At 55.8% G+C, this 10,608-nt stretch overlaps 1 protein-coding gene across 4 annotated transcripts; it reads left to right on the top strand.

Annotated features, from left to right (window-relative positions):
- On the top strand, nt 1-8,305 carry NAGA (alpha-N-acetylgalactosaminidase). Of its 4 annotated transcripts, XM_055395637.2 has the most exons (11): nt 72-156; nt 337-388; nt 596-705; nt 1,482-1,617; nt 2,120-2,291; nt 2,777-2,954; nt 3,263-3,357; nt 4,101-4,262; nt 5,761-5,958; nt 7,083-7,226; nt 7,645-8,305. In XM_055395637.2, exons 3-11 carry the CDS (start codon nt 690-692, stop codon nt 7,777-7,779), a joined length of 1,236 nt encoding a protein of 411 aa, XP_055251612.2. In that variant the 5' UTR covers nt 72-156; nt 337-388; nt 596-689; the 3' UTR covers nt 7,780-8,305. The 4 variants fall into 4 exon arrangements, with proteins under 4 accessions (XP_055251610.2, XP_055251612.2, XP_055251613.2 ...); XM_055395635.2 differs by lacking the exon at nt 337-388 and having other exon boundaries at nt 1-156; XM_055395638.2 differs by lacking the exon at nt 337-388 and having other exon boundaries at nt 97-156; nt 617-705.
- Nucleotides 8,306-10,608: the final 2,303 nt, after the last annotated feature.

The following is a 10,608-nucleotide window of genomic DNA, read 5'->3' as shown; positions in this document are numbered from 1 at the left end:
GACGTTGCCGGGGGGATTCTGATAGGTTCCGCCGGGAAGGTTTGCGTCCGTCAGGGCCCGCCCCGCTGGAACGCGGTAGACGAATCAGGTGCCTGCGGCTGTAGTCTACTCGGGAGGCCGAACCAGGCGGAGGCTGAGGTCGCAGCGGAAGAGTCGGTGAGCTGCCGAGGATGGGCGACTCTGGGTGGGATCCCAGGGCTGGGGCGCTGGGCCTGCGGTTTTGGGGGGCGCGGGCGGCACCCCAGCCCCGGTGGGAGCGGAGGCCTGGCGCCCGGCCCGCCGCCTCCGTTCTTCCTGGGAGTCCATGAGTGCGTCGCTGCCTCTCTCTGACCCTAGCCTGGCAGAGGGTCGCCCTTGGGCACTCGGGGTTCCCAGCACGGCAGAGGAGGTGAGGTCTAACGTCCACGATACCTTGTTGAGTATTTCCTACGGAAGAACCCAGGCTCGGGGAAGTGATGGCTGGGGGGAGAGACTGGGGGCTGTGAGGGCGGCTTGGGCACCCAGTGTGGGATCCACACCCAAGGTTAAGTAAGGGCGGCAGGGCTAGCCAAACAGAAGGGACCCCAGTGCTTTTCTTTTTTTTTTTTTTTTTCAGTGCTTTTCTAACGTTTCTTAGCTTCCAAATCCCAACATAAGGAAGCTGGTAAAAGCAGATCTGGTCAGGTCCTGAGACCGCTGAGTCCAGAGCGATGTTGCTGAAGACAGGTACCTACACGGACTGGGGAGTGGGGGCGAGGAGGGGGGTGGCTTTGGGAGGGTAAGTGACCACTGCGGGGGTGGGGGCTGCCTGGAGGAAGTGCCATTCCTGTGGTTTCTGGGCCTCCTTCCCTGATGTGGACCTATGGGGAGACATGTTCCTCTCTCATTCTTGGAGGTGGGGCAGGAAAGGAGGAGATCCTTCTCAGGCAAGAATCAGTTCCCCTCCAAAGAGACCTCTTCTTTGCTTACCCCCTCTACCTAACAGCCAGAGACCTTATCTTCTGTAACATCAATGTGTATTGAGAACAACCCTATAAAGTCAGTATGGAAATTCCGTTTTACAGATAAGCAAATTAAGGCCCTATGGTGCTGTTTTCACCAGCTGACTTCTTAAGCTTTTCCGAAGCCTCTTGGGTGCCTACAGGGAACACTGAGCCCCGGATGGGGCTCAGGAGACCAGGAGCCTGGCTACAGTGTCAAGTTGTGTGTGAATGGAGTGGGGAGAGCTGGTGCAGAAAGGCTGTGACTCCAGGTGTTAGATTTTGGTGATCCCAGCACTGGTGTGGCGACAGCAGGGGGGACTCCAGGCCTCAGACACCGCCCTACACCTGGGACTGTCCACCCACTCACAGCCTGGTGGGAGCCAGCAGTTTCAGGAAGAGCCCATTCCACCTTAAGCTGGAGAGTCTAGTTCCCCTAACGTGGGGGCTGAGCGGCATGTGGATGGGGTGGGGAGAGGGCTGGGGCTGTGGGAGCCACTCACAGTCCACCCCCCTCCGCAGTGCTCTTGCTGGCCTTGGTGGCCCAGGTGCTGGTCCTGGAGAATGGGCTCCTGCGGAAGCCACCCATGGGCTGGCTGGCCTGGGAACGCTTCCGCTGCAACATTGACTGCAATGAGGACCCGAAGAACTGCATCAGGTGAGTCAGGTCTACACCACCAGACAAGAGTGGGGGCAGGCGGGCGTGGGAGTGAGCTCAAAAAGAGGGCAGGGTTAGGGCCATCCCCCCATCCCAGAGAGGAAGCAACTGGAGGTAACTTTTGAGACATCTGACACAGTCTCATGACCAGCATGGGGGCATCTCTGGTGACCTCAGGCCTGTAGGGGACCTAGCCCCTGAGATAAGGGAGAGGAGGTCACAGTTAAGGGTCAGACCTGACCCACGTGCTTCCCACTGGTTCAGTCCTGCCTCTTGGCCTGAAAGCCAAATCACCCCTTTCGCTCCACCCTGCTTATGACTCAGGACATAACCCTGGTTGCCTGGCTTAGTCTCCAGCTTGACAGCAAAGGCCGTGGTACTTACAGGCTGGATCCACACTCAGAGTATCTAAGAAGTTTGAAACACTCTGAGGAAGGAGGGTGGGGTTAGGGCGAGGCCCACACTGGGCCACTGAGCAGCCCTGTCCCCTGCCCCTCGCCAGTGAGCAGCTCTTCATGGAGATGGCTGACCGGCTGGCGCAGGATGGATGGCGGGACCTGGGCTACGTATACCTTAACATCGATGACTGCTGGATTGGTGGACGTGATGCCAAGGGCAACCTGGTGCCGGATCACAAGCGCTTCCCCCATGGCATTGCCTTCCTGGCTGACTATGTGAGCCCCCGACCCCAGCCCTGTCCTGCATGTTGACCTGCAGGCCAGACCACTCTTTCCACCCCGTCCTACTTAGGGCTCATTTCTATAATCCCAGCCTGAGAACAGTTTGGTGGAGGAAATAGATACGTGAACAGGTAGTTGTGAGCCATGGTCTTGAGCAGGAGCAATGAAGGACCTCTTATTCAGCCTGGGATTTCAGGAAGGTTCTCTGGAGGAGGCTGATCCCAGAGAGGGCATTCGAGGCAGAGGGGATGGCAGAAGGAAATGCCTAGAGGCCAGAGACAGCTCACGCAAGGTGTGTGTTTAGGAGGGAGGGGAAGGGTCATGGTGGCAGAGGCAAGGCCAGGCCAGAAAGCTGGGACCCTTCCCTCCGGTCTTTCGGGAGCCTCTGAAGGTTGTAATGGGGCCTGGTCAGTTGTGCCTGCTAGTGGTTCCCTGAGGTATCCACTGTGTTCTCAACCCCTCCCCGCCCCCCGCCCCAGGCTCACTCCCTGGGCCTGAAGCTGGGCATCTACGAGGACTTGGGCAACTTCACCTGCATGGGTTTCCCTGGCACGACGCTAGACAAGGTGGTGCAGGACGCGAAAACCTTTGCTGAGTGGAAGGTGGACATGCTGAAGCTGGATGGCTGTTACTCAAGCCCCAATGAGCGGGCCGAGGGTGGGTCCCGCAGCTGGCTGGGAGCCATTGGTAGACAGGGAGGTGTGGCCGTGGAAGGTCCCCAGTGCCCGTCTATATGGCCCCTGGGGGTAGCGTTTCCCAATTCCTCTCCCGCAGAGCCTAGGGGTTTCTTGGCTCCCAGAGGGCTGATGCCTTGCTCCTCCCAGGGTGTGTGTGCAGCTCTGGGTACAGGGGAGGTACTTCCTCTTTTGAGCATTAGTCTCCTCACATGTGGGGGGAGGTTTGAGCTGAGGCCCATGATCACCTTGGTCTTTTCATTCTAAAACGTGATGGTTGGAATTCTCCAGGGTACCCCAAGATGGCCGCTGCCCTGAATGCCACAGGCCGCCCCATCGCCTTCTCCTGCAGTTGGCCAGCCTACGAAGGGGGCCTCCCCCCAAAGGTGAGCCATTCTCTGCACCCACCTGGCCATGCCCCCCCCCGTACCCAGGCCTTCTTGCCTTCTGTGCAGCCCGAGCTGCTGGCATCTTCACTGCTCACGTGCTGATTTGTAGGAGGGTCGTAAGTACCCAAGGGGCCTGAGCCAGCCCAGAATCTTAGAGGAGACAGTTGTCAGGTGGGCTGAAGGGCATGGGAGCCATGTGTCAGGTGCTGATACGGCACCCCTGCAAGTAGTCAGAATCCTGGGTGGTACTGAGTGGGCTTGGAGGGCCAGAAGACTGGTGAAGCCAAGGCAGGTGGGGCCTAGTCTCCGGAAGGCCTCGTGGGCACCTCACCAGGGGCCCCTGAGCATGTGGGATGCTAGAAAGGGTGGAATCAGATGTGCAGACTTGAGAACCCTGGTGGAGGGTGGCACTCTCCCTGAGAGAACACAGGGGAGGGCATGTGGGAGGAAGGCTATGGGTACCCAAGCCTGGGTTTCTATACCCTGGGCTTGATCCCTCCTGGCATGAGAGAGAAGGGTCAGTTTCCTGCAAGCAGCACACCTGGAGGGGAGGCCTGGGCAGCCCCAGAGGAGGAGCGCTCCCTCCGAGGCCCTTCCTTATCATGAGCACGCTCAAAGACTGATCTCTTCCCCCTTCCCACCGTCTGTGTCCCCTGCTGAGGCTCCCCAGCCCCTGGACAGGCCTCGGGGCCACAGAGTGTGGCACTGGCCCGGGACTCTCTGCCTGCCCCCAAATCCAGGTGAACTACACCCTGCTGGCAGAGATCTGCAACCTCTGGCGCAACTTCCAAGACATCCAGGACTCCTGGAGGAGCGTGCTGTCTGTCCTGGATTGGTTTGTGACCCACCAGGATGTGCTGCAGCCGGTGGCTGGCCCGGGGCACTGGAACGACCCAGACATGGTACCAGCATGGAAGGGGCTGGCCCGAGGCCCACGGCCCTATGGTGTCTTCCTGGGTGCCTTTTGCCAGGCTCTCACTCGGCACCTCTGAAGCGTGTCCTTGAACCACCATGTGGGACATGCCATGGAGCTTGCTTACCGTTCTTTTCCCAGGGCCCCACCCCCACCTCTTGGATCAGAATGTTCAGGGAGGGCCTGGGAATGCCCATTGTTAACAGTCTTCCCAGACGGTTCTGATGTTCCTGAAACTTGAGAACTTGGTCTGGAGTGACTCTGGTGCATTCTTCCCTCCATAGGGTGGAGAGCACGATGAGCCCTCTCTCTCCTGTCCTTCTCTCCCTAGACTGTCTTCACCAGGTCTGCCTCTGAGCCCCCTCTCAGTGCTCTGTGCTGTTCCCGCCACCGGCAGAACTGGCCCCTCATACCTGCCTCACTCATAGCCCTGACCACTTAAATTCCCTTGCAGTTTCTCCTACAGTTTTATAGCTGTCTCTTCACTTAGTCACCAGGTGTTCGCCCCCAGCGATGGTTATAATAATTACGAATACGGGTGGAGAGGGTGAGAAATGGGCCTGCTTCACAGAGTCCGAGCTCCAGCTCCGCCACGCACCTTGGGCACTTGACTTCATTTTTTCTGTGCCTCAGCTTTGTCATTTGGAAAATTGAAATGATAATAGCAGCTCCTGTAACAAGGTTGTTTTGAGGGTTGAAAGGATGACTATTTTAATTTTTCTAGGCCAGTGCATGTCTGTTATTGTAAACAGGACTCAGCTCCCCAGAGGTTAGGGAGGAGCTGACCTTCATTGACTACTAAGCGCTAGGCCCAAGGCCAAGTACTTTTATTTTTTGGTCGTGCCACATGGCATGCAGAATCTTAGTTCTCTGCCCAGGGATAGAACCCATGCCCCCTGCAGTGGAAGCGTGGAGTCTTAACCACTGACCACCAGGGAAGTCCCCAAAAGAATAATCCTTTAAATGCTTGGCACCGTTTGGCACATATGCAGTGTGTAACTAAATTTTTCTCATTAAGTACACAACAGTGTTGAGTTAGCAATAATCATTTGTGTCCTGTAGGTATACTGATTGCCCTGGGGACAGGAGTGCCCATTGGTGCAGCTATCTTTAGGGCAGGTGGGTAGCTGATGGCAGGAGCAGACACTGTTCAGGTCTGACCTACCACCCTGGCTGTATTTCTTCCATGTTCCAGTTTATAAATGCCTTCGGCAGTAGGATTTATTGGCTCCTTTCAACATCCTGTGACATGGTCAGAGCATATTATCACTCCTACGCTCTTGGTGGAGACAAAAAACACTGAGGCTCTGAAAAGTGATTTGACCCACCCCAAAGCCACAGTGCCAGGGAATGGTATTGGCAGAACTAGGGCCCATACCTGACTGTCCTCCCCATCGCTCTCTTGTTTTGCTACAAGTTTAGGGTTGGTCCCCATGCCCACTGCTCTGTAGAGGGCAGAGCTGAGCACTCCTCTCTCCTGCCCCCAGTTGCTCATCGGGAACTTTGGCCTCAGCTTTGAGCAAGCCCGAGCCCAGATGGCCCTGTGGACGGTGCTGGCGGCCCCCCTGTTCATGTCCACAGACCTGCGTACCATCTCCGCCCAGAACATGGACATCCTGCAGAATCCACTCATGATCAAAATCAACCAGGATCCCTTAGGCATCCAGGGACGCAGGATTATCAGGGTACTGGGGTATGGGGGCAGGGAAGGGGGAGAGGCTGAGAGACTGGGCTTCCCTGAAAACAAGGCTGCAAGCTGGAGGTTAAGGAATCAGGACCAGGGTCTCTGAAATCCACTCAGTCCCTCCTGGTTGCATTCAGTCGGAGGCTCTACTGGCAGCTGCTCTGACTGTCCCCTACTTACCCGGGTAATAGCAGGGCCAGAGCAGGACAGCTCATGGGACGGGGGGAAGGGAGACATCACCACAAATGCACGTGGGAACAGCGTGGCCCCCTGGTTTGGAAGTATTAATACAAAACGTCCGCATAAGTCTGTGATGTCTGGCAGAGAACTGGGGCTTGCCTTCAGAGTTTAGGAGTTGGCTTGAACCAAGGAGTATAACTACTACTAGTAGTAGTGTTTACTAGTTTTTGAGCACCGGCTGTGTGCTAGGCATTCTAGATACATTTTCTCAGAGAGTAGGTGCTCCTTCCTGGTTTTACAAATGAGGAGACTTACACTGGAAGAGCCTCAGTGACTTCGTCCCAAGGCCATGGTTAGTAAGTGGCGCAACAGGACTAGAGGCCGGCAGCGTCGCCCCAGAGCTTGTGCTCTCTGCACGGAGCCCTTGCCCCTAGTGGGAAGGGATCTCCACCACTCTCGAGGGCACCCATTGAGCCGGTGATGCCCAGAGGAGGCATCTGATCCCGCAGAGGGGCTGACGCTGGAGCCAGGCCCGCAGACCTTCTGGAGGATGGGGCCTCCCCGTCCGGGCTCCTTGGAGCGGAGCTCGTCGTTCCCACTGGACTGTGCCCCCCGGTCTAGTGCCAGGGCTGTCCACGGGTGTCCCTCCTGTTACCCTGTGAGCTCTCCGACGTTAGGACCTCAGGCAGCGTTTGTCGCACCCAAAGAGGACGCGACGGAGGAAGTGTCCAGGAGCGTCTGTTGAGTCAGAGAAGGAAAGGAAGGAAGGAGGGAAGAAAGAAAAAGGAGGAAGGAAGGTGGAGTTAGAGGAGTTGGTGCTGGAGGGCTGTGTTTTTCCCTCTGAGCTTCTATGGGCTGGCGGGACCCAGAGCTCGAGGGTTGGGAAGGGGGCTTCGCGGCCTGCTGAGCAGGGGCCCCAGCCAGTTAGCCGTCTTCCGTGCCCAGGAGAAATCCCACATTGAAGTGTACTTGCGGCCCCTGGCCAGTGAGGCCAGCGCCATCGTCTTCTTCAGCCGCAGGACGGACATGCCTTATCGCTACCATTCCTCCCTCGCCCGCCTGAACTTCAGCAGCTCCGTGGTGTATGAGGTGAGTGCTCTGCCATCTCAGGACTCCAGTCTTCTCTGGGGGCACTGCTGGGTCCTCACTCACACACCTGCCCACCTAAGCCGTGGGTCCTCCGGATGGTGCGGTTCTCTGCTCTGGTGTTTTCAAGCTACACAGATGAACTGCTGTGTGTAACTGAGTCCTGCCAGCCCCCGAGGCCGTGGGTTCCCCTCTTCGGTCTTGCTGGCATGTTTCTTGGTTCTTACCTCCGCCTGTGTTTGGGCACCGCTTGGCTTGGCCAGAGGGGACATGCTTGGGGGTTCACACTCCCATTTCTGTAGGTCATACTGGAGGCTCCACACAGACAGGCCAAAGTCCAGGCGTTTACATCCTCTGCGGGGTGGGGTGGGGTCCGTGCAGCCATTCTTAGGGTGGCATTGGTGCTGTCCTCCCCCTGCAGGCCCAGGACGTCTACACGGGTGACATCATCAGTGGCCTCCAGCATAAAACCAACTTCACTGTGATCATCAACCCTTCGGGGGTGGTGATGTGGTACCTGTACCCCATCAGGAAGCTGGGGATACCCCAGCAGTGAGGGGCTGGGGCCAATGACAGGCTGTGGCGGCACCACCGAGCCCAGACCATGGAGGGTCCATGTGCTGAGGGCCAGTGTGGTGGGGTCCTCTGCTACCCAGGCCCACTCGGCGACCCGACCTCATCAGACTTGGGGTGCAAGCTGAGGGCCAGGTCCTGCGCCATGCTGGAGTGTGAACTCTCCAGGAAACTTGTCTTGGGGAGACTTCCAGTGGCTTTGTGGGCCTCTACCTTGTCTGCACAGCCCCACAGGTACTGCTGAATAGCTCAGTCAGCCTCCCCTGTGGGAACAGGCAGGGACAAGAGTATCTGTCAGGACACGAGCCTTGGACCTTCTGTTTGTTGACTCTGAAATCAGGAATTTTGGGAATTTTTCTTATAATTAGGAGTGGAGCTCTGATCTCTTGTCAGGAACCCCCATGAATTATGTGATTGACTTTCCTGCCCGGAGAAGGCCTTGTAGGCTGACGTGGCCTGGGAGTGATCTTGGCTCCTTCGGGTCACCAATAAAGCTGTTCTTCTGTCAAGTAGTTGCATCATGGATCTGGGGCCATGGGCACCTTCAGGTAGGGACTCTGGGGAGCACGACACAAGGTACCGGTTTCAGATTTCGCCTCACAGGGAAGACATATGGCATTTTCCGGCCCCTCACTCCACAGCGACCATCAGATTGTACTTCTGACCATGCCAGGCTTGCCTCCCACCCCAGGCCATCCCTGCTGCGCCCAGCATCGTGGTGGTGCCAGCACAGTGCGGCCGGCTAGTGATGTCCCGGGCCCTCTCCCCGACCCCATCCAGATGTTACAGGGTCCGCCTGCCACAACTGCACTCGGCGGCTCCCTCGGCTGCACAGGGAAAGGCCCTGGTCTGCTGAGGGATGTTATACCCAGGCCCTTTTCTGGCGCCTTCAGTCAGTGGTGCCCCGGGCTGGGAGTTCTGCCTTTTCCCCCCAGGGCCCACACAGCTTGTCCTCGGCCCCTCAGTGCTCCCAGCTCCCCGTTAGTTTCTCCTCTCCTAACCTGGGTGAGAAGACTTTCAGATCCCTCAGCTGTGTCCAAAGGAAGGTCCAGGGCTGTCTTTGTGACCTGAAGTATATTTCCTGCTCCTCCTCCTAGGGAAAGGGGTATCCAAAGAATGGCTGGTTCTTGACTTCGGTTTCTTGCTCCCAAGCCCTCTCTTTAGCTAGGGCCTCAGGGCGTCTGTCTTCCATGGTGGCTCTCATTCCCCTTTGGAAAGGGGCAGCAGAGCGGGCAAGGTGGGTTCTCCCTGTGCTTTGGAGCACACGCTGGGGCACCCAGGCCCCAGGCTTTGCGTGGTCCTCCCTGTAGGAACTCTTCGGGGGGCTCTCCCATGTTCCCTTTCTTGGGGGTCTGAGGTCCTTATGTTTAGAGTATGGTGGAAAGAACTCTCAAATGTGCCTTTTATAGTGTGATTTAAGATCTCTGGAGTCCAGGGTCATCAGAGGACGCTCCCTTTTCCCAGTTGATGTCTGGAGACTGTGGGTCACTCAGGAGGACCGACGCCTACTTAGCCCGGGCCTCTGCCCTCTGAGGTCTGTCAGCTCCAGCTCCAGGTCTTGGTCATAGTGCTGTTCGAGCCAGATGGAACGGTCTGGGCAGGAACACTTCTTTTGCCAGCCCCAGGAAAGAAATCTTTTCCACCACCCTGGGATGTGGTATATAGTGGTTGAGAACAACAGACTCGGGACTTGGGGCCAGGGATCAGCCTGGATTTGACCAGTTGATTACTGTGCCCTTCTTTCCCTGGTGGTTCAGAGGCTAAAGCGTCTGCCTGCAATGTGGGAGACCTGGGTTTGATCCCTGGGTCGGGAAGATCCCCTGGAGAAGGAAATGGCAACCCACTCCAGTATTCTTGCCTGGAGAATCCCATGGATGGAGGAGCCTGCTGGTCTACAGTCCACGGAGTCGCAAAGAGTCAGACACAACTGAGCGACTTCACTTTCACTCTCTTTCACTTTCCAGTCCCAGAGACAGTTTTTCCTTGCTGTCTAACTTTACCCTGAGGTACCTGACCGATACTGCAGCTTTAGCCTTTATTCTCTAACACGCAGTGTTCCTGTCTTCTACGACACTGTTTTACTGCCTTTCACCAAAAGCCAGTTTGGAACTCAATTGTTTTTCCCAAGTTCAGCCTTTGGACCCAGGAGTACCCCTTCTGTTTTTTAAAAAAACTTTTTATTATGGAAATTTTTAAAAATAAAATTAAACTGGTAATTAAACCTTCATGTCCCCATCACCCGGATCCAACAACCATCAGCCTGTGCCATTGTTTCCTATCTTTCATCCCACACATGCTTTTTTGCCCATGAGCCGGAGTATTTGAGAACAAATCAAAGAAAACTCTATAAACACCACTGTGTAGCTCTAACTGACCATAGGGCCTTGAAAAGAATATATGTCCTTAATAAAAATTTTAATTTGATGACCACTCTGTGTTCAGTTTTGCCAAATGTGGTTTTTTAGGGGTTTTTTGCTTTTTTGTTTTTGGCCACACTGTGCCGCTTGCAGGATCACAGTTCTCTGACCAGAGATTGAACCCAGGCTATGGCAGTGAAAGCCCGGAATCCTAACCACTAGGCCCCCAGGGAACTCCCACCGTTGTCTCCAAAATATTTTTCTATAGTTTATTTGGATCAAAATCCAAGCAAAGGGTCAAAAAAGTGGTCCAGTAAGAACCACTGAAAGTTTCTCATTCTATAAAAGCAATGAAAACTCTGCCGTATATAATCAGAATTAGCTTTAAACTCTGGAAAATAACCAAAGGCTTCCAGTAACCCAGAGAGTGCTCAGTCAAGAAAGACAGTAGAATG

Source organism: Moschus berezovskii, chromosome 6 (genome assembly GCF_049115385.1).
Source record: "Moschus berezovskii isolate FMDL1 chromosome 6, NW_MosBer_1.0, whole genome shotgun sequence".
Taxonomy (NCBI): domain Eukaryota; kingdom Metazoa; phylum Chordata; class Mammalia; order Artiodactyla; family Moschidae; genus Moschus; species Moschus berezovskii.
Note: the sequence above shows the minus strand (reverse complement) of the source record. Positions and strands in the feature narration are given on the sequence as shown.

Bases quoted from the DNA above. Each gene is read 5' to 3' on its own strand.
- NAGA (XM_055395635.2), top strand. The intron at 2,292-2,776 runs GTGAGCCCCCGA...CCCCCGCCCCAG, and splicing joins TTGCCTTCCTGGCTGACTAT to GCTCACTCCCTGGGCCTGAA. The intron at 7,227-7,644 runs GTGAGTGCTCTG...CTCCCCCTGCAG, and splicing joins GCAGCTCCGTGGTGTATGAG to GCCCAGGACGTCTACACGGG.